General features: G+C 43.5%; 1 protein-coding gene and 2 pseudogenes across 2 annotated transcripts in view; 2 read left to right on the forward strand and 1 right to left on the reverse strand.

Annotated features, from left to right (window-relative positions):
- The window catches only part of LOC111530457 (rab5 GDP/GTP exchange factor-like), a 29,558-nt gene extending 2,592 nt beyond the window's left edge, over positions 1-26,966 (forward strand). The window contains 4 exon segments of the mRNA XM_031935146.1: positions 13,834-13,966; positions 15,785-15,876; positions 21,642-21,898; positions 25,697-26,966. Coding sequence (XP_031791006.1) covers positions 13,834-13,966; positions 15,785-15,876; positions 21,642-21,898; positions 25,697-26,095 — 881 coding nt within the window. The 3' untranslated portion in view covers positions 26,096-26,966.
- LOC111529897 lies at positions 461-571 on the reverse strand (annotated as a pseudogene).
- Positions 5,405-7,795, forward strand: LOC113219657 (annotated as a pseudogene). Its single transcript, XR_003306619.1, has one exon. The product of XR_003306619.1 is annotated as an adenylate kinase 4, mitochondrial pseudogene (transcript).
- Positions 26,967-27,351: the final 385 nt, after the last annotated feature.

The following is a 27,351-nucleotide window of genomic DNA, read 5'->3' on the forward strand; positions in this document are numbered from 1 at the left end:
CACACAACTACAAAACAAAAGAACAGTTGCCAGCACTTGGAAGAGGACGTGGATCCAAACCAAATGGGGGACAGATACTCCCTACAGACAAGATACTCATGGAAGAAGTCAAGTTAGAAGAGCAGCTGAAGGAGGCTGTAGAAGAAGATAAGCAAGCATTGGCAGATACTGAGGGCTTGCAGCAGAGCAGCCAAAAATTGGTGGAGGAGGCAAATACGTATAGCATTCAGGGCTTCTGCAAGGATGCGTTAGAGGTGGCAGATGTTTTGAAGAAGGCAACACTGTGTGTTCCAGAAGAAGAAATTAAAGACAATAACCCTCACCTGAAGAACCGCCGTGAGACTCTCACAATGAGTGAAGTCCAGATTCAGGAAGTGTTCAGCAATCACTGCCAAGCTGAACCCTGTCAGTGCCAAGTTCCACCCTTATGAGCATGCGGTCTTTTTTTCATCTTTGTTCACATCCGACAAGCAATGTGCCAGTGTTGTAACAAGCTTTGAGGGAGGCATATCTCAGACATGGAAACCCAGCGTGAAAACCCAGCCGTCACACTTACAAATCACAGGAAGATCTAGCATGAGGTCTTGTTCCACATGCTGGTTTAGGGGAAAGAGCTGAGCCCAGTGGTTCTGGTTACTAAAGTGAGGTTCAAGCTGCATGGGCAGCTCCTGAGACCTGCCCTTGTTGGTGTGGTGAAGGAGGCTTAGCTGACTCTTACAAGATTTTTTTTTTCCTTAAATTTCTTGCCATAATTCATGAAAGGCTGGTTCATCTTTTCTCATCTATGAATACTTTTGACTTTCCCCAAGGCTCTTGGAAAGCAGAAGTAACCAGTGGGTAAACAGCCCAGTAAGCTGATCTCACAGTTACATTAATGAACTCGTATTCAGGAGTGTTCTCTGATTTTTAGTACCACATGTTTAATCATTCCACTTACTTAGTAAAAAAAGGCCAATAGGACACTACAGGTTATCTAGAGTTTCGTGAATCACACTGTATCTGCTCAGACTTTAGTGACATCAAAGTATTTTAAATGAACAAAATGTCTTTGGGAATTCTGCTTTTTGGCAATCTGGACACTCCTGTCTGCACCGTGTGTCTCTTGTGCAGCTTGTAGCATGGGAGTTACTGGATTTCTTAGCCCACTACACATTTCATTCAGTAAAGGGAAAGCTAGAGTCGAAACATTTCTTACACTAAAAATTTTATGATGACCTTTATGAAGAACATGTGAGTTCCTTAGACACTATCTAGCTGCTAAAAATGACAGATTTCTGGCTTTTTTGTTTGTTTGTTTTTGGAGGTGCAAAATGAGCATATGTACCTTAACGGTTCCCACCACCTTTATTTTGCCAGTAACTGAATTTGAGAAAATCAGTTAGTTGTGCCCTGTTTTCTTCATCTAAATGTGGAAATGTTTAAATCTGTGTTCTACTAGTTACTAATGACCTCAAGATATATTCCATGGTGAGATGGACTTTCTCAGAATAAGAAGACTGCATCCTTGGCACACTTTGAATGTGTGTTTCATTTTTCAAGAGGATTAAAGCCCTCATGTTTCTTTTCCTTTAAAAAATTATTGAAGGTAGCACAAATTGATAATACAAAAAAATATGGACATCAAAGCTAAAACCTAAATAGGTTAAGCAGTTAACAGCAGTACAGACAAAACTTAATGAACCCAGAAAATAGACTGTGACGATTCACATTGTAATGACAGAAGTTCCAGATGAAATACACGGAAAACATGGTCAAGGAAAATAGTCAAAGGTTTTCAAAACTGAAAGTGGAAACAAAGATCTCAGCCAGACGGTTAAGAAAGTGTATAGAGTGCCTCTCAGCATAATATTCAAAGATAGACACCCACTTGTCAATGTCTTAATCACACAGTAAAAATTTATTTTAGAAAAATAAAATAAAATGACAACTTTACTCAGATGTCGTAGAAAAGATGCCAGGTGCGGTGGCTCACGCCTGTAATCCCAGTACTTTTAGGAGGCCGAGGCGGATGGATCACAAGGTCAGGAGTTCAAGACCAACCTGGCCAAGATGGTGAAACCCCATCTCTACTAGAAATACAAAAATTGGTGTGGTGGCACATGCTTATAGTCCCAGCTACTCGGGAGGCTGAGGCAGGAGAATTGCTTGAACCTGGGAAGTATAGGTTGCAGTGAGTTGAGATCGCGCCACTGCACTGCAGCCTGGCGACAGAGTGAGACTCCATCTCAAAAAAAAAAAAAAGGCTGTTATACAAAAGATGATCCCATACAATGATTAGAGAGTACTTGAGGAAAAGGATTTGCTTACTGCTCTACTATCTTTCTTTCTTGGAAAACTATGACAAACCTTTTGGAGTTTTGTTGAGCCTAAAAGAACTTACCAACACAAACCTGCTCTCACTTTGCCCCTTTGGCAAACACTGTGAGGGGCCTGAGAGTTACCTTATTTGCAGGCTAACAAATTAACCTGCCATGGTTTCACAGATACTGGACAAAGACACGAGTCTCCTGGGTCAGAGACAAGGCCAGTTTCTTACAGCAGCAGCAGTAGCCAGAGCATTTGCATTTGTGCTTATCCCCTGAGTGTCTGTTCCTATGGGATAATGCAGAGAAGACCAGGGAAAGCCTGTGCATGCAGTGAGTTGTATTAGAGGAGAGGAACCTTGGATTTAGGGATCTTTATTACACAGTAAGCGGTCTAGCCTTTTCTCTTGAAGGAGGTACTATCTCTGTCTCCTAAAGCTGTTTGCTATACAGAAATCCTTGAAAAGATGTTGCAAAACAAAGGCAGTCATTGTGTTTGCTCACAGATGGGTAGAAAGAGATCTATGGAGAATTGTCTTCACCATCTTATAAAGGGAGGAATGGTAATAAATGGCCACATTCATTCAGTCAACCCATACGGAGCACTGGCCCTGTTCTAGGCGTGAGGATATGTGCCATGTGCCTGGCCCTGTTCTAGGCGTGAGGATATGGTGGTGAACGGTGCCCTCGTGGAGCTAACATTTTAGTGGGGGAAATGGACAATAAGCAGATCTGTAACATAGTGTAAGTCCTCCAAGAACGGAAAGTGGGACGAGAGACAGAGTGGCAGGGGAGTTCTTTTACATTATGAAATAAATACTCTACTGGAGCATAAACTGTGGTGGAAATAGAAAAGGAGTTTTCTGCATTGTACTGTAAAATTGTAGGGGTTGTGTGGAGCTGAGGAGAACGTAATCCCTTGACACCAGTAAGACAGGCCGCTCGGGTCTCTAAAAGGAACTCAGAGTTTCTAGTTGGAAGCGAGCACTACAGGCTGAGCATCCCTTATCCGAAAGCCTTGGGACCAGAAGTGTTTCAGATTTGGAGTTTTCTCAGATTTTGGAATATTTACACATATATAAGATAACTTGGGACTGGGACCCAAGTCCAAACACAGAATTCATTTGTTGTATCTATACCTTACATACGTAGCCTGAAGGTAGTATTATACCACATTTTAAGCAGTTTTGTGCATGAAACAGTTTTGGCTGCTTTTTGACTGCGGCCCGTCACATGAGGCCAGATGTGGAATTTCCTGTTTGTGGTGTCATGTCACCACTAAAAAATTCGGAATTTTTGAGCATTTCAGATTTTTGATTTTTGAGTTAGGAATGCTGAGACCTGTAATAATCACAAGAATGAATATGGTTTGTTCTAAGTGCTAAAATTTGGTGTAAATGAAAGATGTAAAACCATGTGTAAACTACCTAAGAAGATTAAATGAATGGATAAGCTTTTGCAGAAAATACATGAACTAGAAGGATCGATTTGTGCACCGCAGTGTGTACCTGCCGTCCCACTACTCAGGAGGGAGACAGGAGGATTGCTTGAGCCTAGGAATGTGAGGCTGCAGTGAGCTACAATTACAGCTGTGAATAGCTACTACACTCCATCCTAGGCAATGTAGTCAAATGCAATTTCTGAAAAAATAATAAAACAATAACAAGTTAAATTATAGCGCCATAAAGGAAAATTCAAATATCAGTTAAAATGTTGTCCCCCATAATAAAGTTAGACTTGAGGGTTTAATAGTTTAAAAAAAAAAAAAAAAACTCATCTTGGCTGGTCACAGTGTCTCACATTTATAATATCAGCACTTTGGGAGGCCGAAGCAGGCGGATCACCTGAGGTCAGGATTTCGAGACCAGCCTGGCCAATATGGTGAAACCCTGTCTCTACCAAAAATACAAAAACAAGCTGGGCGTAATCCCAGCTACTTGGGAGGCCAAGACAGGAGAATTGCTTGAACCCAGGAGGTAGAGATTGCAGTGAGCCAAGATCACGCCATTGCGTGATGGGTGACCTCACCTGGGTGACAAGAGTGAAACTCCATCTCAAGAAAAAAAAAAATCTTACACTCCATGATGGTAATCGTTTTGTTATATGGACCCATTCTGCTTATTGAAAGGACTTGAGGTTTACAAAATTAATTTAAAATAAGAGTGAGAGAACAGGGTCATAATTTGATGGTACTTGGAGTTTAAAAACATGTTCTTATGGGCATGTTCTTCACGTAGCTACTACTGTGATTACCTACATAGAAGTCCAGGCATAGGCTGGGTGTGGTGGCTTATGCCTATAATCCCAGCATTTTGGGAGGCTAAGGCAGGCAGGTCACTTGAGGCCAGGAGTTTGAGACCAGCCTGTTCAACATGGCAAAACCCTGTCTCTACTAAAAATACAAAAATTATCCGGTGTGATGGCACTTGCTTTTAATCCCAGCTACAAGGGAGGCTGAAGCACTTGAACCTGGGAAGCAGAGGTTGCAGTGAGCCGAGATGGCACCTCTGCACTCTAGCTTGGGCAACACAGCAAGACTTTTGTCTAAAAAGATTTTAAAAAACAGAAAGTCCAGGCTGAAAACTAAAACTAGTTCTCTGAAAAAATATCTCCAGCAAACCTAAAGTATAGTCTACGGATGTATTTGTCTGGTGATCTAATTTAGTACAGTGATATAACTTAGAGAATGTATAATGTAAATATATTTCATCAATTCATAGGTGAGGGCTAGATGGAAGTCTCCTTGGAGAACTGGAAATAGAGGTGTGGGGTGGTGGTGATGAGAACCCACGCATTTGACCTACGGAGCATGCTCAGATCGAGGCCCATCGTGCTTTCACAGTCAACTGTGGGGATAGGGTGGGTAGCATCAGGAGTTTTCTCATGGAGTAGTACTGGATCTACTTGGGTTCACACCACAGATCAGGAAGGTAACAACTTTTCTCGCAAGCATCGCTAGAAAGATCTGGTCACCATCGTCTCACCACAGGTGTTAGTATAAAATAAGCACACTTCCTGCTGCTACCACCGTACCTATCTAGAGAAGGAGACAGCTCCAGTAAGAAAAAGTGAGACTTACAGTGTGCCCCACGGTACTTTGTCCTTCTTGTTTGTAATTATAGAATATTATAATGATTGCATTCAGTCTTCCCATGTAAATTGAAAGCCATCGGAGCATTTTCTTGACTTTTTTATAGAATTGGTACAGTGACTTAAGTTCTACTCATCATGTAATGAGTAATGAGTGCTTTTAGAATGAATACAAATGTAATTTTTAGGAAGTTCAGGAAAAAATCTTACCAAGAATATCCAAGGGGGGCTGGCGAGTCCCAGTGCGAGTGGAGGGTGCCAGAGGTAGGGGGCCGAGAAACAAAGTTCCCAGGGCTCCCTCCAGGGCCGTGGTCAGGGCTGCGCGTTTGGCCGCCCCCCTCCTCGCGAAGACAATGGCTTCCAAACGCCTGCGCGCAGTCATCCTCGGGCTGCCCGGCTGGGGCAAGGGCACCGTGTGCCAGAGGATCGCCCAGAACTTTGGCCTCCAGCATCTCTCCAGCGGCCACTTCTTGGGGGAGAACATCAAAGCCAACACCGAAGTTGGTGAGACGGCACAGCAGTATATAGAGAAAAGTCTTTTGGTTCCAGACCATGTGATCACACGCCTAATGATGTCGGAGTTGGAGAATAGGCGTGGCCAGCACTGGCTCCTTGATGGTTTTCCTAGGACATTAGGACAAGCCGAAGCCCTGGACAAAATCTGTGAAGTGGATCTAGTGATCAGTTTGAACATTCCATTTGAAACACTTAAAGATCGTCTCAGCCGCTGTTGAATTCACCCTCCTAGTGGAAGGGTATATAACCTGGACTTCAATCCACCTCATGTACATGGTATTGATGATGTCACCGGTGAGCCATTAGTCCAGCAGGAGGATGATAAACCTGAAGCAGTTGCTGCCAGGCTAAGACAGTACAAAGACGTGGCGAAGCCAGTCATTGACTTATACAAGAGCCGAGGGGTGCTCCACCAATTTTCCGGGACGGAGACGAACAAAATCTGGCCCTACATTTACACACTTTTCTCGAACAAGATCACACCTATTCAGTCCAAAAGAAGCATATTGACCCTGCCCAATGGAAGAACCAGAAAGATGTGGTCATTCATTCAATTGTGTGTGTAGTATTGGTGCTGTGTCCAAATTAGAAGCTAGCTGAGGTAGCTTACAGCATCTTTTCTAGTTGAAATGGTGAACTGATAGGAAAACAAATGAGTAGAAAGAGTTCACAAGAGGCCTTCCTCTGCCTTTCAAAAGGAAAGTCACCTACACATGTTTAAGGTGTCTCTGCACATGTCTCAAGCCCTTCACAAGAAAGCAAGTACAGTGTGGATTTCAAATGGTATGTAACCTCAGCTCCAGCTGGTTTTTGACAGCCTGGTCTTGAGTGAGTGTGTCCACAGTTCATTTTTTTCCGGTGAGAATAACTCCTTTTCTATATCCACACTCCATAAAGTCTCTCCTTTTCAGACATCCTGGGATGAAAGAATTTGGCTGTTTTTTTTTTTTTTTTTTGACATCTGTTTTCTCTTTTAGGCTGTTAAACAAAACTGATAGTTATTGCTCTTATCCCTCTCAAATTCTTCTAAGAACTGAGAGTGATGGGGCTGTATTGAATTTCTGTATGCACCGGAAACTGAGCCATGAAGAGGATCTTATTAAACTGCTGGTCTGACTCTCATGGATTGACACTGTTCCTTTCTTTTATTGTGAAAAAAAAATAACCCCCTAAAAGTCTTGGGAACCCCCTAAAGTCTTTTGGAAATCCTCAAAAAGCATGGGAAGTATAAGTATTTAGCTACATAAATGTTGTAAGATCATATCTTATGTATAGAAGTAATAAGACTATTTGGAATTACTAGACTAATTGAATAGTTAACGGTTTCTATTCAGTACAACAAAATGTATTTTGAAAATGCTGCCAACTATTGATGCTGACAGTGTTTCACTCCTATGAGTGACCCAAACATATTATAAATCGGTGGTAAAGGGAGTGGAGCCTGTGGGGTTGAGCAGAATGTTGTACTAGCTGTGCCTGGACTGAGTATAATAACTTTATGATTATGGGAAAACAAAATCTTTATTTTTTTTTTCTGTTCCAAAGATTCATCCTGTGGGGTGGCCATGAAGTCTAGAATTAGATACTAACATTTTGTCATGCATTATAACATAGTATCAAGAAACCATTTGTTAAAAGATTTAAAAAAAGAAAAAAGAAAAAAAAAGAAAATCCAAGGGAAAACAGAACAGTAATAGAAGTACAGATACAGCAGCATGGCAAGATAAGTCCACAGAATTTACTTACAGTGTACATACTAGTGATAAAAAAACAGCCTAGCATTTTTTTTTTAAATAGTAATTTTAGGCTGGGTGCCATGACTTAACGCCAGTAATCCCAGCACTTTGGGAGGCCGGGGCAGGCGAATCACGAGGTTAGGAGTTCGAGACCGGCCTGTCCAACATGGTGAAACCCCTTCTCTACTATGAAAAATACAAAAAATTAGCTGGGCGTAGTGACAGGCGACTGTAATCCCAGCCACACGGGAGGCTAAGGCAAGAGAATTGCTTGAACCTACGAGGTAGAGGTTGCAGTGAGCCGAGATGGTGCCCTTGCACTCCAGCCCGGGTGACAGAGTGAGACTCCATCTCAAAAAAAAAGTAATTTTAAAAGAGAACAGCAATAAAGAATGTAAAATATTGAGAATTTAATGTGGCAACTTAGAAGTTCATTCAAAGAATTAAAAGACAGTTTGATGGTGGCCGGGTGTGGTGGCTTACGCCTGTGATCCCAGCGCTTTGGGAGGCCAAGGCGGGTGTATCACTTGAGGTCAGGAGTTCAAGACCAGCCTAGACAACTTTGCGAAACCCCATGTCTACTAAAAATACAAAAATTAGCTGGGTGTGGTGGCACACACCTGTAGTCCCAGCTACTCAGGAGGCTGAGACAGGAGAATTGCTTGAACCTGGGAGGCGGAGATTTCAGTGGGTCAAGATCACACCACTTCACTCCAGCCTGGGTGACAGATCGGGACTCCGTCTCAAAAAAAAAAAAAAAAAAAAAAAAAAAAGGACAAACTTTGCAGGTCAGTATAAACACTTAAAATATCATTTAAATTACAATGTTTCATTATTCTAGAAAAACAGGAAAACACATATACCATATGATTTTGTGAGGGGGTAAAAAGCCGGAATTTGTGAAGCAGGGCTTCTAAATCCAGCAGACTTTTAAATATGTTCTAAAATGAAAGTCATCACACCTAAATGAGATTTGGGTAAAAAACGAAAATATAGAACAGTGAAATAAACCAGAGATTTCAGAAATAGATTTCATTTCTCAGGAGCAAGTTATATGACAACTGGGAGGACAAGAGGGAATAAGGTCGTGCTTTACTAACTGCTGCTGATGACAGATAGGCTTGTATAAAGTTTATTTTAGTTCTGTGTTTCATACCACACACCTTACATTTCAGCCAAATCAAAGAGCTAACCGTGAAAGTATTGAGAAGAAAGTAGATTAGGATATGAGCTTGGTATGGTGGCTCATGCCTGTAATACCAGCACTTTGGGAGGCCGAGGCAGCTGGATCACGAGACCAGGAGTTTAAGACCAGCCTGGCCAACATGGTGAAACTCTGTCTCTACTAAAAATACAAAAATTAGCTGGGCACGGTGGCCGGTGCCAGTAATCCTAGCTACTCAGGAGGCTGAGGCAGGAGAATCGCTTGAACCGGGAGGCGGAGATTGCAGTGAGCCGAGATCCCACCATTGCACTCCAGCCTGGGTGACAGAGCGAGACCGTCTCAAAAAAAAAAAAAAAGAAAAAAACAACAACAAAAATCAGCTGGGTGTGGCGGTGCATGCCTGTAATCCCAGCTACTTCGGAGGCTGAGGCAGGAGAATCGCTTGAACCCAGGATGCAGAGGTTGCAGTGAGATCACGCCACTGCATTCCAGCCTGGGCAAGAGAGCAAGACTCCATCTTGGGGGAAAAAAAAAAAGTAGATTAGGATATGTATTTCAGCTGTAAAGAGGAGCTAAAATTGAACTAAAAATTGTTTTCCCCGGGCGTGGTGGCTCACACCTGTAATCCCAGCACTTTGGGAGGCCAAGGCCAGAGGATCACTTGAACCCAGGAGTTTAAGACCAGCCTGGGTAACACAGTGAGACCTTATCTCTATATGTGTTTAAAAAAATTAAGTAAAAAGAGGAATAAAATTTAAAACTTAGAAAAAAAAAAAAAAGAATTTCTTTGTTTGTCTTGAGTCAGAATCTCACTCTGTCACCCGGGCTAAAGTGCAATGGTGTGATCTTGGCTCACTGCAGCCTCCGCTTCCAGGGTTCGAGCAATTCTCCTGCCTTAGCCTCCCGAGTAGCTGGGATTACAGGTGTGTACTAGCAAGTCCAGCTAATTTTTGTATTAGTAGAGACAGGGTTTCGCCATTTTGACCAGGCTGGTCTCGAACTCCTGACCTCAGGTGATCCACCCGCCTCAGCCTCCCAAAGTGCTGGGATTACAGGTGTGAGCCACTGAGCCTGGCCAAAAGAATTGTTTTTAATGACCAGATAAAAGGCTTAATAGTATTAACTTTTTAAAAAATCTGTGCAATAAAAAATAAAACAGTGGGAAGTCATGAATATAAATAAGAGCTTAATATAGTGAAATATCTGAACTTTACTAAAGGTAGTCCCTAGGCTTTTATAGATGAGGGATTAATTTTAATTCACCAAGTGGCATGTATATGGGTAAGCAGTCGACAGTAACGAGGGCTGCAGTCACGGTAATCACAAAGCGCCATGAGTGCTTTTGGCCTTTTTCACTGAGGGAACGAGGTGACTGCCCGCGACCCCAAGAGTCCTGCCATCCTTTTAGACTTAAGCCAGACCGTCAGACTGCTGCAGGCTTCCACAGGATGTGTCAACCCTTGGCGTGTGATGTCATTGGCCTGTGTAGACGAGGTCTGTGACGGCCGGTCCCGGGGGTTTGTTCTCGGCCTTATTCATGCTCTTCTACCATGACATCCTTGTGAGAACCCTTGGGAGAAATTTTTGATTTTGGTGTCAGAATTTCACCTGAAGGATTGGTTTGCTTTCGTCTTTTGAACCCTGAATTATGTAACTGTTTTCATCTTAGTGATGACTGCTAAAAAGTTTAGTTAGAAACAGATGTATGGGCTGACTCTTGACTAATTTAGACATCTTCCAGGAAAACATTCCTGTCTTGTCATCTGTGGCTCTGCTTTCGGTCTCTCTCCGTGTTTAATTTGCTTTTTTTTTTTTTTTTTTTTTAACTTATTATTGTTAAAATTTTTTAACTTTTCTTTTCTTTTCTTTTCTGAGATGGGGTCTCACTATGTTGCCCAGGCTGGTCTCGAGCTCCTAGGCTCAATCGATCTCTAGCCTAAGCCTCCCAGAGCACTGGGATTACAGTTATTTGTTGTTATTTTTATTTTCTAGTCTCGTGTGCTGAACTGCATTTGTCTTTTAAATAGACTTTAAATACTCTTTGGTAGAAAGTGAGAAACAAATGCATATATTACACCTATAAAATCAGTAAAACCAAATGAAAATTATCAGACCCAATGTTGTAAGGGCCATAGGGAAATAAGCACATACACGTGGTTAATGACAGTGTGCGCTGAGTTTCTGAGGAGTATGAGTAGCAATAGATGCTTAGAGCTATAACGTTATTTATTCTTATTAAGCGGTTAATGCCACTTTTGGAAATGTATCACAGAGAAGTAACCCAAAAGAAGATAGTCCTTACAAAATTATTTATAGCTACGATGCACAACAGTGAAAGAGGGGAAGCAACTCAAATGCACAGTGGTAGAGAAGAGTCAAATAAGTCAGTTAATATGATGGAATGTTATAAAGCCACCAAAAATGATTCATTGGGTTAAAGAGAAATGTCCATAAAATATGTAAATTATCAAAACATGCATTAAATCTATGTAAGACTATGTAGATATAGAAAAAAGAATGAGATGGTCATGGTGAGACTGCTAGGTGGGAAGGGGTCCCCGGAAAAACTCCAGCCGGCCTGTGCACTGGGGTGGAGCTTCGGGAAGTTGCGCAGCCTTTTGTAGCAGCGGGGAGCCTGGCACCTCTTCTTTCTGTGTAGAGCCTGGGATTCTAGCTGCTGGCAGGAAGCACTCTAGCAGGGATTCTGGCCTTGTGAGAGTCTTCTGATTCACCCTTTTCTTCCTTTTCATCTAATAAAACCCTGTCTCACTCACCATTCAAACCGTCTGTGAGCCTAAATTTTTGTGGCTGTGAGACAGACAAGGACCCCATCTTTAGCTGAACTAAGGAAAAGTCTGGCAACAGTGGATATTGGAAATAATATTAATAGATAGGATTTACTCTCCTGCAGGGTTAATATAACCTGTGAGTACTTTTAGCCTTACTACCAGTACAAGGAGTGGCTTTTGGAAAGTTCTTAGAATGTAGAGCTGTGCTTCTGCACTTTGTTCAGCTACAAGTGGCTTCTTTGTCTCTCTGTTTCAGGATCTGAGCATTGAAGAACAGTCAGAGTGTGCTCAGGATTTCTACCACAATGTGGCCGAAAGGATGCAGACTCGCGGGAAAGGTAACACTGTTAGCCATTGAGAGATTGCGGGTATTGCAGAGGGACGACTGCTCAGTCTCTTAGCAATTTCTTTCTTTCCCTGATGGTCTGGCTGTTTTGTAGACTTCATCCTATAACCTCACTGACATTCTGGGAACTGATCTTATACTTAGCAGTGCCTTTAACTGTGCCATGTGTATCTTTCCAGGAGCAATTGGATAATTTATTGAATAATGTTTAATAACTCCATTAGGGGCAGGGGTGGAGCAGACGAAAACCTCTTAGGGCCTGGTGCAGTGACTCATGCCTGTAATCCCAGCACTTTGGGAGGCTAAAGTGGGCGGATCACTTTAGGCCAGGAGTTCGAGACCAGCCTAGCCAACATGGTGAAACCCCGCTTCTATTAAAAATACAAAAAGTAGCTGGGTGTCGTGGTGCATGTCTGTAATCCCAGCTACATGGGAGACCGAGGAACAAGAATTGTTTGAACCTGGAAGGTGGAGGTTGCAGTGAGCTGAGATTGCACCACTGCACTCCAGCCTGAGTGACAAATCGAGACTCTTTCTCCAAAACCGAAAGAGAGAGAGAGAGAAAGAAAAAAAACTTCTTGGAAGGCTTTGCTAAATGAATTTCCCATCTTGGAATCACCATTTTGGTGAGTCATTGTATTAATAGTTAAAACAAAGGGGGGGGGGGTGCTTCAGGTTTTTAGGGATTCTTTATGGATTCAACCTCCAGTGATGTTAGACTTTAGGATATACTCAGGACATGTGTGTATCTGAGAAATCTGCTCCATTTGTATACCTCCGAGAGCTCTAAGGTGTTATGGTAAACCTCAGAAAAATGAAAGGATAAGTTTCATCAGCATTCATCAGTCTTGGGAGTTGCAAATGCCTTTGCAATGTAGGACAGGGAGAGACCTTGCTGAGGTCTCCCCATTTGGCAGGGTGTACACTGTTAGGTCCTGCCAGACAACTTCAGTTAGAACTGAGGATGCAGCCCAACATTTGAAAGAAGTTTGTTTGTTTGTTTGTTTGTTTGTTTGTTTGTTTTTGTTGAGACAGAATATCACTCTGTCGCCCAAGCTGGAGTATAGTGGTGTGACCTTGGCTCACTGCAACTCTGCCTCCCAGGTTCAAGTGATTCTCCTGTCTCAGCCCCCGAGTGGCTGGGACTACAGGTGCGTGCCACCACACCCAGCTAATTTTTGTATATTTAGTAGAGAGGAGATTTCACCATGTTGGCCAGGCTGGTCTTGAACTCCTGACCTCAGGTGATCCACCTGAGGGTTTCACTGTGTTAGCCAGGATGGTCTCGATCTCCTGACCTCGTGATCCACCTGCCTCAGCCTCCCAAAGTGCTGGGATTATAGGCGTTAGCCACTGCGCCTGGCCTGTAAGCATATTTTTAAATATAACATTCTTATACTTTTGTTCTGAGTGTATTTAATGTATTTCTAGTAAATTAGTTTTTTGCTGTGTAGAACGTACTGTGAAAATATACTCTTGGCCAGGAATGCTGGCTCATGCCTATAAACCTAGTACTTTGGGAGGCTGAGGCAGGTAGATTGCTTGAGCCCAGGATTTTGAGACCAGCCTGGGCAACATGGTAAAACCCCATCTCTACAAAAAAAAAAAAACCTACAAAAATTATTCAGGCATGGTGGTGTGTGCCCATGGTCCCAGCTACTTGGGAGGCTGAGGTAGGAGAATGGCTCGAGCCTAGGAGGTGGAGGTTGCAGTGAGCCAAGGTCATGCCGCTGCACTCCAACCTGGGTGACAGAGCCAGACTCTGTTTCCAAAAATATATATATATACACACACACACACACATATATACACACACACACATACACACACACACACACACATATATATATATATATATCTTGATCTTTTCTCTGTCTGGTTATTTCAGTGCCTCCAGAAAGAATCGAGAAGATAATGGATCAGATTGAAAAGTACATCATGACTCGTCTCTATAAACACGTGTTCTGTCCAGAAACTACTGATGATGAGAAGAAAGATCTTGCCATTCAAAAGAGGATCAGGTAGTTGCTTATTTTGTTTTGCTTTATACTTACTACTTACTAATGGAAGAACACACTGGGGGAAAATAAGGCACCTGCCTTTCAAACCTTAAGGGAAAGCAACAGTTCATGTTCCTGCTTCCTTAGAGTGGAAACTGCTCTGTTGTGTCAGAAAGACAAGGAATGTGACCTTACCTATCCGTCTCCGTCAAAGCAGCTTTTGGTAAGAGTTGTGTTTGGTGTTTGAGATTGTTTTCAATCCCTGAAATCTCCAAGGAATTGGGGGACTGTGTTCTTGGTCCATTACCATTTCCTCAAGCAGGAAGCTGTGAATATCCATATCAAGGCAGGGGATGTTGGCTGGGCCCGGTGGCTCATACCTGTAGTTCTAGCACTTCGGGAGGCTGAGGTGGGTGGATCACTTGAGGCCAGGAGTTCAAGACCAGCCTGGGCAGCATGGTAAAACCCCATCTCTACTAAAAATACAAAAATTAGCAGGCATAGTGGCGCACGTCTGTGATCCCAGCTACTTGGGAGGCTAAGGCACGAGAATAACTTGAATCCAGGTGGCGGAGGTTGCAGTGAGCCGAGATCGTGCCACCACACTCCAGCCTGGGCAACAGAGCAGGACTCCTTCTCAAAAAAATAACAAGTCAGTGGATGTCATCTTTCCTCATTCCTCCCAGGGGTGCGCATTTTTCACCATTCCCCAGTCACATCTTTCACTAGCATTGGATTGATGACATTTCCCACAGCACCCAGTCTTCCAGGCTCACTGGGGCGAGCCCCAGCACTCTACACTCCAGTTGCGGTGGACACTGAGGAAAAGACCACCTAAGTGTGGGAACAGGGCCAAGGCTGAACTGATGTGTTTTAAGGGGAGAGGGGCCTTGGAGTCCCAGGTTCCAGACAGGGGGCTGGTACTTGCTAGATCTGTATTGGAAGTTTCACAACTGAAGTGAGGAGTTGATACTGGGCAGGTTGAAGATACGGAACCCAAGGTCAGGAGCCGAAAGTAACCAGAGGGGCCCTGGACCAAGATACAGAATGGAAGCAGTAACCAAGCAAGAGGGGAGGCCCGCAGCAGGGTAATTGGAGTGCAGTTAGGGTGGTACCAGGAAACACACAGTGATTCAGGCATGGTGATCCTGCCTGTGGCCTCCTACATGAGCTCCAGTGTGCCTCAGAAATTGAGGGCTGAGGCCAGGTGTGGTGGCTCACACCTGTAATCCCAGTACTTTGGAAGGCCAAGGCAGGCAAATCACCTGAGGTCAGGAGTTTGAGACCAGCCTGGCCAACAGGGTGAAACCCCATCTCTAGTAAAAGTACAAAAATTAGCTGGGCATGGTGGTGGGCGTCTGTAGTCCCAGCTGCTTGGGAGGCTGAGGCAGGAGAATTGCTTGAACCCAGGATGCAGAGGCTGCAGTGAGCCAAGATCGGCTCTTTTAGCCTGGGCAACAGAGTTACTCCATCTCAAAAAAAAAAAAAAAAAAAAGTTGAGGACTGAGTGTAAAAGGACATTAACGCCATAGACAGTGAGGACAGGCAGCAGCCGGTTCTCAAATGGTGACTTTCAAATACCGAGTGCATTTCAGTGTTGGTAGTACTGTGTAATGTCATTTCAGTCAGCAAGATGGCCTTCCATTCTTGTGATAAGTGTAGAAGTCTCATTTTAGGATCCTAGCTGCTTTGTCATGTCATTTGACCTCCTAGTACTTGGAGGGGTAATGTGTGTGGGCCTGGGATTGTCTGAGTGATCAGTTTTTCCCTAAACTGAAGGAGGTGACAATTCGAATGGCCACGGTTCATCCTTGGAGCTCTTGTTTACTCTCTCTTTAGAGCCCTGCGCTGGGTTACGCCTCAGATGCTGTGTGTCCCTGTTAATGAAGACATCCCAGAAGTGTCTGATATGGTGGTGAAGGCGATCACAGGTCAGTGAAACCAAGAGCCTTTTTAATGGGATGTTTTCCCCTTAAGGTTAACATTTTGCTGTAATATTAGTCTATACATTTGTAAAATGCAGATTGTCGAAGGTACATTGGAATGTAGTAAAAGTGATTTGTGAGATTGTTAGTTTTATGAATTTGATGGCATTCAGAAAAGCAGGTTAACTCTTTTCCCCCTTTATTTTCAGGGATTATGGTCTCGTTTCTTGGGCATTGAACTCAACTAAGGTCAAAATACAGAATAAATATTTTTTTCTCTTTTTTGTGCTTCTTTTTTTATGTAGTTTTTATTCAGCTGACTGTTCCCATGATAGAACAAATTTCTTAAGATTCAGTTGCATTTATATATTCAAAATAATTTTGGAGAGAGGAAGGGAACTGGTAAGGCAAAGTAATCCCCACGCTGGAATAACATATTAAAATGATGCCTCTGACTGGTTGTTAATTAGAGAAGCGCTGTGAGTTATTTTTCTGGTTTGATCGTTAAATAAATGAAGTGCCCCAGGTTGGCACTGCCGTTCTAGACAAGTCCAGCCTCCTTATAAGGTTTGTTTGTCATTCATGGGAATGACCCAGCAAGACTGCAACACAAACGTTTCAATTTTAAAAAAAATCTTAATGAAGGGATATTCAACTTTGGCCAGTGTCTCCTTTATTAGAAAGAGGACTTAGAAAGTCTTGTTCATGTAGACATTGTTAATGAAATTCTACTGGAAAGGAAGTGGGTCAGTTGATTAGTAGTGTTGGAGGCTGGCCATCGAGTAGGCTCCTTTTGTTATAGGAACCAGAGACTCACTCAAGCTACAGGAAGAGATGGAAGTTTGCTGAGGGTATTATCAGGATTATAAAGGAGGCGAAGTCTCTCAGGACCCTACCCCCAGGGTTCCTCCAGGGAGTGGGCTATCTTACTGCCTTTACAACGGCAAGAAGGTCTGCTCCAGGCATTCTCTGCTGATGTGATTCTTCCACTTTCTCGGGTTCTGCTTCTCTTTGTGTATCTTCACATGTCAACTCCTGTTATTAAGTAAATTACTGGTTTCTGTAATTTCCTGTGCAAGTTTTTTTTTTTTTTGCAAGCTTTTCTGCTAAGCTATGGCATAGGTCATGACTACTATTGTGTTTTTTTCTTGCAAGCTTTTCTGCTAAGCTATGGCATAGGTCATGACTACTCTGCCTCCTGCACCTTTTGCTCCGGGAACCTCATAAGAGGTTGAAGGTGGAGGCCTTCTTTAATTTTTTTTTTTTTTTTTTGAGACGGAGTCTCACTCTGTCGCCCAGGCTGGAGTGCAGTGGCTGGATCTCAGCTCACTGCAAGCTCCGCCTCCCGGGTTTACACCATTCTCCTGCCTCAGCCTCCCGAGTAGCTGGGACTACAGGCGCCCACCACCTCGCCCGGCTAGTTTTTTGTATTTTTTTTTTTTTAGTAGAGACGGGGTTTCACCATGTTAGCCAGGATGGTCTCAATCTCCTGACCTCGTGATCCGCCCATCTCGGCCTCCCAAAGTGCTGGGATTACAGGCTTGAGCCACCGCGCCCGGCCAGGTGGAGGCCTTCTAAAAGCCTGAATATGGACCTGGCACTTGTGTTTCTTCTGACTCTTACTAGAAAGTTCAAGATCAGCTGGTTTACATTTAGAGTGTTCCATGGGAGTTTTGTCCAAGCCAACGTAGCCTTTACGGCCTGTTGCTAACAGGGAAGTCTCCAGGCTTCCTGGCCTCTTTCCCCCATGTAGGGCATGGTTCACTGGGGCATCAGCTGGTAGCGAGTGTTTGTGTGACGCATGAGTGGTGAAAGTAGAGGTGGGTGGCCTGAGGGATCAGGGAAGTGTATCTGTGTTCCCCGAATAGTGGGACTCGATAGGAGAGGCTGCCCATCAAGTTACGCGGTGTGGGTCACATTGTTCTAGTGCAGGAGGCTCATGTTCTGGGCTGACAAGTAATAAATACGAGGTCTGTTGAAGAGAACTGCATAAAATTTTGAGAGTCTTCAAGGCCTCTGCCCTGAGGTCGAACACTCTTCAGGACTTCTGAAAGGAAGAGTGTGTCACCCCAGGAAGGGGACCAGAGAGTCCATCATCAGCTCCTCTTAGCTCCAAGAGTTTAGGACAAGGAGAGTGTCAGGGCCTGTGGCTGATGGTGGAAGTTTCCCTTTCTCTCTCTCTTTTGCTTTTTTAATTTTTAATTTTTGTGTGTACATAATAGATGTATAGATTTATGAGTTCCATGAGCTATTTTGATCCAGGCAGGTAATGAGTGGTAATTGCCTTAGGGGAAATGGGGTCCATCCTCTGAAGCATTTAGTTTTTGTGTTACAGACAATCCAGTTATATTCTCTTAATTTTTAATGTACAATTAAATTACTTTTGATTATAGTTCCCCTGTTGTGCTAGCAAATACTAGATCTTATTCATTCTTTCTGACTTTTCTGGTTATCTGGTTACCCCTTGGCCATCCCCACTATCCCCCATGCCCCGCACTACCCTTCCTAGCCTTTGGTAACCATCCTTCTGGTAAAACATCCTGCAATTGTTTTAAGTTTTTAGCTCCCGCCAATGAGTAAGAACATGCAATGGTTGTCTTTCTGTGCCTGGCTTATTTCACTTCATAATATCCTCCCGGAGTTTCATCCATGTTGTTGCAAATGACTGGATCCCATTCTCTGATATGGCTGAATAGTACTCCACTGTGTGTGTGCGCCACATTTTCTTTATCCATTCATCTGCTGACAGACACCCTTTCCCATTTGGCTTCGCCTGCATGACTTCTGTGTGGCTATGGGGGCAGTGGTTCTTAGCCAGGCACCAGTGGTCCCCCGGAGACATTGGATAACATCTGGAGACTTATTTATTTATTTATTTATTTATTTTTGAGACAGGATCTCTGTGTCGCCCAGGCTGGAGTGCAGTGGCATGATCGTGGCTCACTGCAGCCTTGACCTCACAGGCTCAAGCGATCCTCCCTCCTCAGCCTCCCGAGTAGCTGGGACCACAGGCACGTGCCACCACACTCAGCTAATTTTTGTTCACATTCTATAGAGACAGTTTCATCATGTTGCCTTGGCTGTTCTCGAACTCCTAGACTCAAGTGATCCTCCCACCTTTACCTCCCTAACTAGGATTACAGGTGTGAGCCACTGAGCCAGGCCTGGAGACGTTTTAAAATGTACAGCTGTGGGGGTACTACTAACATCTAGTGGGTAGAGGCCAAGGATGCTACTAAACATTCTACAATGCACAAGATAGTTCCCTACAACAAAGAATTGTTCAGCCCCAAATGTCAGGAGTGTCCATATTGAGAAGCCATGACCTGGAGGTATAGGCTTTGATTTCACAACTCCATTAAAGATAAGCCTGGACACCTGGACCCAGCAGAGATGGAGCGCACACTCAGCCCTGTGCTTCCTATTCATGACAAGGCAGAGCCCTGGGAGAAGACATAGAGCAATTATGCAGGGCTCTGAAGAGTAAATTATAGCAGGCAGGCTGGAGAGGGAAATTATTAGACGGCAGTGAGTTTCCTGGGTGTTGCTTTCTCCTCGCGTATCTCCTAGTTGAGACTTTGAAGCAATGCAAATCGTGGAATCGCACACCGGGATGGGAATCCAAAGAGTTCCACGAAGACTTCCTTCAGGCTGGAGGATGCTAGGAAGAGGTATCTGCAGGATGAAGCATGTGGAAGAGGTCCCTGGGGGTGTTTATCTTCCTTTATTCTCCTTTTCCTTCCCTTCTCTCCCTTTTTCCACTCCAGCCCTGCCTCATGGCAATAGCAGCCACACACACATCCATATAAAACATAATTCACTTTTTACTGGCTTTCAAAATGTCAACAATAAAGATGAATAGGATGCCAGATGAAAGAACACTGATAAATAAAGATTAACAAGAAAGTGGTTTAAACTTTAAAAGAGAGAGAAAAAATCAATAAAAGGTAGAAAGCTAAAGATAAATGAAGGTAGTAAAATTGGCTTTAAAAAATCTTACCCAATTCTTATGTATAATAAGTTCCATATAAAAAGAAAAATAAATAGATCAGTATAACAATAATTATAACCCAGAATTAAAGGATTAAAGGAAGCAAACAATAAAATAAGCAAAAATTATGTAATTCACACAGTAGCCTCATAAGTAAGGGAGTAAAAGCACTCATAAGTTAAAATAAGGCCTGTGCACTACCCAGCACATCTGTCCCCTACATGTTGTCTTTCATAGCAGATGGGCCTAGGAGGCGACCTCAGGGATGATCTAAGAACAGAAAGAACCCTTTGGTATATACCGCACTGCCTGGCCCGAGTCTGAAACTTTTATTCCTGCTAGTGGCAAGAATTTGGTGTAAAATTAAGCTGCCTTGGCTATTTTATGATGTTCCAAGTTGCCGGCAGATGTGCACCCCCAGAGGCATGCTCCCTCTCCAGCAGTGCTGTCAGCGTGTGTTTCAGCACCCTTCGCTGTCCCCCAGGCTTGTTGGAAAAGAGTGGGCGTTCATGAGAGCCCACTGCTTGGACTTTGTGGTAGTCATGGATAGTGAAATTTTTCCCTGGGAGAGGTAAAATGTTATTTTGAGATTAAATTTATTCCCTTGCTTGATCCCCTCTGCCAATCAGCAGGTGTGAGTGTCGTGATTTCTGTAGCTAGGGGAGATCCACATGCTGGAGAGTTGGCCACTGTAGACCTAAGTGTGTTGGATTCCAGTAGCTGTTTTTTTTAAAAAAAAAAAAAAGAAAAACAGGATTTTGGTCTGTTGCCCAGGCTGGAGTGCTGTGGTGTGATCACTGCAGCTTCAACCTCTCGGGCTCAAGCCATCCTTCTGCCTCAGCCTTTTGAGTAGTTGGGACTGACTATAGGCACACACCACCACACCTGGCTAATTTTTGTATTCTCACATCCAATACAAAGATGCTTTTGTGTAGTAACCACATTTCTAAATAGCAGTATGCAAACTGGGACTGTCGAAAACATTCTAAAATGTAACAGAGGCACAGAAGCAGTAAAAAGACTCTTCATCAGACAACTTCCTCCTTCTCCATGGAGCTCAGAGGCAGCTTACACTGTGATTAGAAGTGTGGGCTTGGCCAGGCACGGTGGCTTACACCTGTAATCCCAGCACTTTGGGAGGCCAAGGTGGACGGATCACCTGAGGTCAAGAGTTCGAGACCAGCCTGGCCAACATGGCGAAACCCCGTCTCTACTAAAAATAGAAAAAGTAGCTGGGCGTGGTGGCGGGTGTCTGTAATCTCAGCTACTTTAAAGGCTGAGGCAGGAGAATCGCTTGTACCCAGGAGGCAGAGGTTGCAGTGAGCAGAGATCATGCCACTGCACTCTAGCCTGGGCAACAAAGTGAAACTCGGTCTCAAAATAAAAAAAAAAAGGAGTGTGGGCTTTATAGTCAGGTAGACATGGTTTCAAATTCCCACCCTGCTCCCTACTGTCTTTTTGATCTTAGGCAAATCATTTAACCTCTCTGAACTTCAGCCCCCTCATCCCTAAAATGGATAATATTAATAAGAGTATCCATTGCATAATCTGAGGATTAGAGAAATGTGCTTGTAGGGCACACTGTGTAGTACCTGGCTCTTGGTTCTGTTTTCTGTGAGTATGAGATCATATTTAGTAAGTCATGTATACACTAAGTTAACTGCTGGAAAGGGGGTTAGTGAGGATTCCTTCATAACTTTAGAGATAAAACATGATTTTCCTATTGCTTCTTTTTTGTGATTCTTTTCTCATGGGAAATACTGTCTTCTCTGCTTTGTAGATATCATTGAAATGGATTCCAAGTGTGTGCCTCGAGACAAGTTGGCCTGCATCACCAAGTGCAGCAAGCGCATCTTCAATGCCATCAAGATTACCAGGAGCAAGCCGGTGTCAGCGGATGACTTCCTCCCCACCCTCATCTACATCGTTTTGAAGGGCAACCCCCCACGCCTTCAGTCTAATATCCAGTACATCACACGCTTCTGCAATCCAAGCCGACTGATGACTGGAGAGGATGGCTACTATTTCACCAATCTGGTGAGTAAGTGAGTTCTTGGTGTTGTAGAGAAGGACTAGGAAGGTGGTGGTTTTGGGGATGTGACAGGTGACTCAGGCCCATGACAGGTGAATGCTCCTGTTTGAGAAGGCAGCATGGCTGAGGAAGCTCACTTTGCATCAGGGAGCACAAGGACCAGGCCATACAGACACTCTGCCTCCCAGCACTTGATCAGAGCTTGTGTTTGTCCTATGAAAACAGATGACATGCGTTGGGCATCACTCCCCACGGTCCTGGGTAGAAGAGTCCTTCACTTGGCTGGGCCTTTTCAACCATGAATAAGGCAAATCTTGCACTTTAATTCATTTTTATAGAGGATCTAAGATTGATTTTTTTGTTTTATTTCTGAAGTTCTAAGAATTGAATACTGAGATTTTCTTTAAAGGTCAGTTCAGAGGATGTGAAATGATATTCAAGTATTATGTTGTTACAGTGGTTATTGATTATAGGCAACACAGTATCTAATTATGTATCAGTTAATAAGGTTGAATACTTCCCACCCTTTTTTTTCTTTTACTGATGTATTTTTTTTTCTACAGAGTCTCACACTGTCACCCAGGCTGGAGTGCTGTGGTACAATCGTAGCTCACTGCAGCCTTGACCTCCCAGGCTCAAGCAATCCTCTCACCTCAGCCTGCTGTAGCTGGTACCACAGGCATACACCATCACACTGGGATAATTTTTTTTTTTTTTAGAGATGGGGTCTCACTGTGTTGCCCAGGCTGGTCTCATACTCCTGGGCCCAAGCAGTGCTCCCACCTCAACCTCCATAAGAGCTGGAATTGCAGGCATGAGCCACTGCCCCTGACCTGAGTTCTTTCTTTTTCTTCCTACTAAACTCTGCTTATTTGCTTTCAATTGAATATACTGTGAAGCTAATGAATTTGGAGCCTTGGGGCAGCTTATGGACTTGGTTTTTTGTGTTGAGAGCCTGGGAACTAAGCGATGGGGAGGGGAAGCCAGGATACATAGGGAGCATTTTTGATAAATTGCCAAAAAAGATCTCAAAACAGGTACATGAATCTCTAGAAATATGTCGTGATTTATTTCTAGATTCTAAGTATGTATTCACATTTATACCTACTTTTGTGTTTGTCACTTTTTTTCCCTTTTCCTGTAAGTAGATTCCAAAAATTGTAGAAGCCTCAGGTTCCTCCAAGCCCGGACCTGCCCCATCACTCATCACCCTCCACTATTGTGTTCAGCTACGTGTTACTCTAGTCACCAGCATCTCGGGAGTGTGATTTGCAGGTGGAGGGACTTGGGAATGCTCTTGATCAGATGCTTTCACCTTTATTCACACAGTTTTCCACCCTCCCAGGCACATGGTGGTTTAATCCGTAGTACTAAAAAAGTTTAAGTGGCCCATGTAGAATGAGATTAGAAGTACTCAAATATCTTTTTTTTTTTTTTTTGAGATGGAGTCTCTCTGTCGCCCAGGCTGGAATACAAAGGCGTGATCTCAGCTCACTGTAACCTCCACCTCCCGGGTTCAAGCGATTCTCATGCTTCAGCCTCCCAGGTAGCTGGGATTACAGGCGTGTGCCACCATGCCTGGTTAATGTTTGTAGTTTTAATAGAGACAGGGTTTCACCTTGTTAGCCAGGCTGGTCTTGAATTCCTCAATTCAAGCAGTCCACCCACCTCCGTCTCCCACAGTGCTGGGATTACAGGCATGAGCCACCACTCCTGGCCTTATGTTTCTTAATATAAATGAAACATACACTTGCTTGCGAGGGAAGAGCCTTTTGAATTCAGCTGTTTATCCAGAGCGGGTCAGATAACTTGGAAGTCCCTGAGAAGTGTGAAGGTGGAGACATGGCAGGTAGTGAGAGAAGTGAAGGAGGACCAGGATGCATTCGAGCATAGCCACAGTCACTAACAGTAGAGGTGGCTGGCTTGCACACACTCAGCAGCTTCTAGGGCCCTTGGCCTGCAGACTTAAGTACATTTGTGCCTTCCCTCTTCATCCTCTTCTTGCCTGACTCAGAGTCTATCTCGTCCCCTACACCCACTGCTCCAATGAAACTGCTCTGGCAAAAGTAGAAAGTTTCCAGCTGACAAACCCCACGGGCACTCGATTTAGTAACCTAAGGAAATCATAATTAGGAAGCTGTTGGCTCAGATAATCTTATCACATGGTCAAAAAAAAAAAAAAAGGTAAAATCCCTTTTGTTTTTTGTGCTTTGTTGAATACCTTCTACCATTGCTGTTATCACAGCAAACATAATCTTGTATTTAGTATTTTAGCAACAGCATTTTATCTGAAACTCTGTGGGTTAAATCCTTAAATTCAGACATTCTGGGTTGGTCATCTATCAGGTTCTGAAAATGAAAAGCCATGTATTCAGGTAATTGAGCATCTTCTACAAACAGTTTGTATTTCTCCTTTGAATGTCAGTTTGTCATCATGAAGCATTGGTGGCATTACATTATCAATTATTTGAAACAAAGACAGTTCAGTGTTAGTGCAGATATTAATAGAATATTTTACATTTCAACTTTATTATCACCAACAGATCTTCCTTCGCTTCTCATAGCACTCTCCATGAGTCCTTTGTTCTGCCACTTGTGTTGTTCCTTGGCTTCCACAATCCCACTACTTCCTTGTCTCTTTGTAAAGTCTGCGTCTTCTAGTTCCACCTTGAATTGTGTCATTCCCTGGGACTCCATCGTCTCTGCATCTCTTCCTGCACCATCTCCTCTGTCAAAGAGCTGTCACTCACCTGTGCAGTGATGACCCACAGCTCTGTGTCGCCTGTCTTGACCTCACACTTGTATCGCACCTCAAATATAATTTGTTCAGAGCTACGTCCCCTTCAGATGTTTGTTTCTTTTCCAGTATTCTTTATTTCTGTTAGCGGCCATGCCATGTCTCCATTCACCTAAGTGAGGTGTTAGAATCACCTCCTCTCTCCAGTCACAGAGGCCACAGCAGCTCCACACACACATTGAGCCAGATAGGCGTGCGCTTTCGTTCTCCTCAGATGAATCACATTTTTCTTTTTCTTTATTCCTTTTCTCTAGAGGTGAGGTTTCTATCCCGACTGTTGCCCAGTCTGGTCTCAAGCAATCCTGCCACCTCGGCCTCCCAAAGTGCTGGGATTATAAGCATGAGCCAACACACCCGGCTCAGATGTCTGTTGAATTGGGCATTTGCAGTGGCATTTCTGTACTAGTAATTGCTACCGTGTATTTATTGCTCACTGCAGGCCTCTTGGAAGCCCGTGACATGTGTTATGTTGTTAATTCTCACAATAAATCTGGATGGTATTTTCCCTTATTTACAGGTACAGAAACCTCAGAGAGCTTAAGTAATTTTCCCAGGGTCACTCACTGTTGTTGTTAAGTGAAAGAGGTGACAGTCAACTCAGGTTCTGTCGCTTCAGAGCTGTTCTTTTAACCACTTGATGTTAAAATATTTATTTGAGGATCAGAGGTCCGTGTGCCACACCAGTGTCTTGAGGAACCACACCCACTCGGGGACTGTATCCTGGGTGGGGATAGCAGGTCTGGGAAGACTCAGACAGAATGGCTTCATGGTGCACCTGGGGGGGCTGCACCCAGACATCGGCCCCAGAGCTCCTGGGAGTGTACAGGAAGCATGACCGGGGATAGGAGTAGGTAATTTTTGAGGCTGAATTACACGGAAGTTCATGAGTTTGTTTTGTTTACTTTTGCTTCTGTTTTAAATTCTCTGTGATCAAAAGACTTTTACAAATGGATTCGAGTATGCATAGCTTTCCTAATATGACTGTATTAACGTCCTCTTGTTGTAGTGCTGTGCCGTGGCTTTCATTGAGAAGTTAGATGCCCAGTCTTTGAATTTAAGTCAGGAGGATTTTGATCGCTACATGTCTGGCCAGACCTCTCCCAGGAAGCAAGAAGCTGAGAGTTGGTCTCCTGATGCTTGCTTAGGCGTCAAGCAAATGTATAAGAACTTGGATCTCCTGTCTCAGTTGAATGAACGACAAGAAAGGATCATGAATGAAGCCAAGAAACTGGAAAAAGACCTCATAGATTGGACAGATGGAATTACAAGAGAAGTTCAAGACATTGTTGAGAAATACCCACTGGAAATTAAGCCTCCGAATCAACTATTAGCAGCTATTGACTCTGAAAATATGGAAAATGATAAACTTCCTCCACCACTGCAACCTCAAGTTTATGCAGGATGATCACAGTTTACATAGAGAGTATTTATTTGAGCCTAAATTGTAGGTAGCCCTTACTACACTCAACTGATTGGGATCTAGAATGTAACTAAATTGCTTATAAATGTCAGAGCATTTTTAAAGGTACAGCATATGGGGATTGTTTTGTTTTGTTTTTCCTAGCAGGGGAAGCTTAGTTAATAATAAAATACTATTTATTTGAGTTACTGATACAGATTCATTTAAGGCTTGTGTGCAAATTTTGTCTCAAATCTTTTTTCCCTCCATGATTTTCCTATGTGTTTCCTCTGGCATTCACTGTGGTTTGGTAAATAATTGCCTTTTAATGCTACAAAGTGTATGTCCACAGTTCGAAATAATTTTATAATTATAAAGATAGAAATTATATTGATAAGTAAATATGTAAAATTGTAAATATGTAAAGAAAAGAATGGCGTCTGCTCTGCGTGACATTTTATATGTTAATTTTTTAGTTTAAAATGAAGTATATTGAATGTTTGCCTTTAGCACCATTTTATTTGGTTTGTCCTACTGAAATGACTCGAGAAGTGTTTAGACAAACTCTCCTAGGTCCTCCTGACTTCAGGTGATCCTCCTGCCTCGTCCTCCCAAGGTGCTGGGATTACAGATGTGAGCCATTGTACCTGGTCAGTTTCTGACAGTTCTGGAAGGTGAGAAGTTTAAGATCAAAGTGCTGGCCAATTTGGTGTCTGGTAAGGGAACCGTTTCTCATAGATAGTCCCTTCTCACACGTCCTCATATGACAGAACGGGCAAACAAGCTTCCACAGGTCCCTTTTATAAGGGCACTAATCCCATTCATGAGGGCTCCACCCTCATGACCTAATCTCCTCCCAAAAGCCCCACCAGTTTAAAAAAATTTTTATGTTAGAGATGGGGTCGGCCAGATGAGGTGGCTCATGCCCCACTTTGGGAGGCTGAGGCAGGTGGATCATGACGTCAGGAGTTCGAGACTAGCCTGGCCAACATGCTGAGACCCCGTCTCTACTAAAAATACAAAAATTAGCTGGGCAAGGTGGCGGGCACCTGTAATCCCAGCTACTCTGCAGGCTGAAGTAGGAGAATAGCTTGAACCTGGGAGGCAGAGGTTATAGTGAGCTGAGGTGGCGCCACTGCACTCTAGCCTGAGTGATAGAGCAAGACTCCGTCTCCAAAAATAAATAAATAAAATAAAAATACAAAAATTAGCCAGGCATGGTGTTGCATGCCTGTAGTTCCAGCTACTTGGGAGGCTGAGGC

The sequence above is a fragment of the Piliocolobus tephrosceles genome, unplaced genomic scaffold, assembly GCF_002776525.5.
Source record: "Piliocolobus tephrosceles isolate RC106 unplaced genomic scaffold, ASM277652v3 unscaffolded_75, whole genome shotgun sequence".
Classification (NCBI taxonomy): Eukaryota; Metazoa; Chordata; class Mammalia; order Primates; family Cercopithecidae; genus Piliocolobus; species Piliocolobus tephrosceles.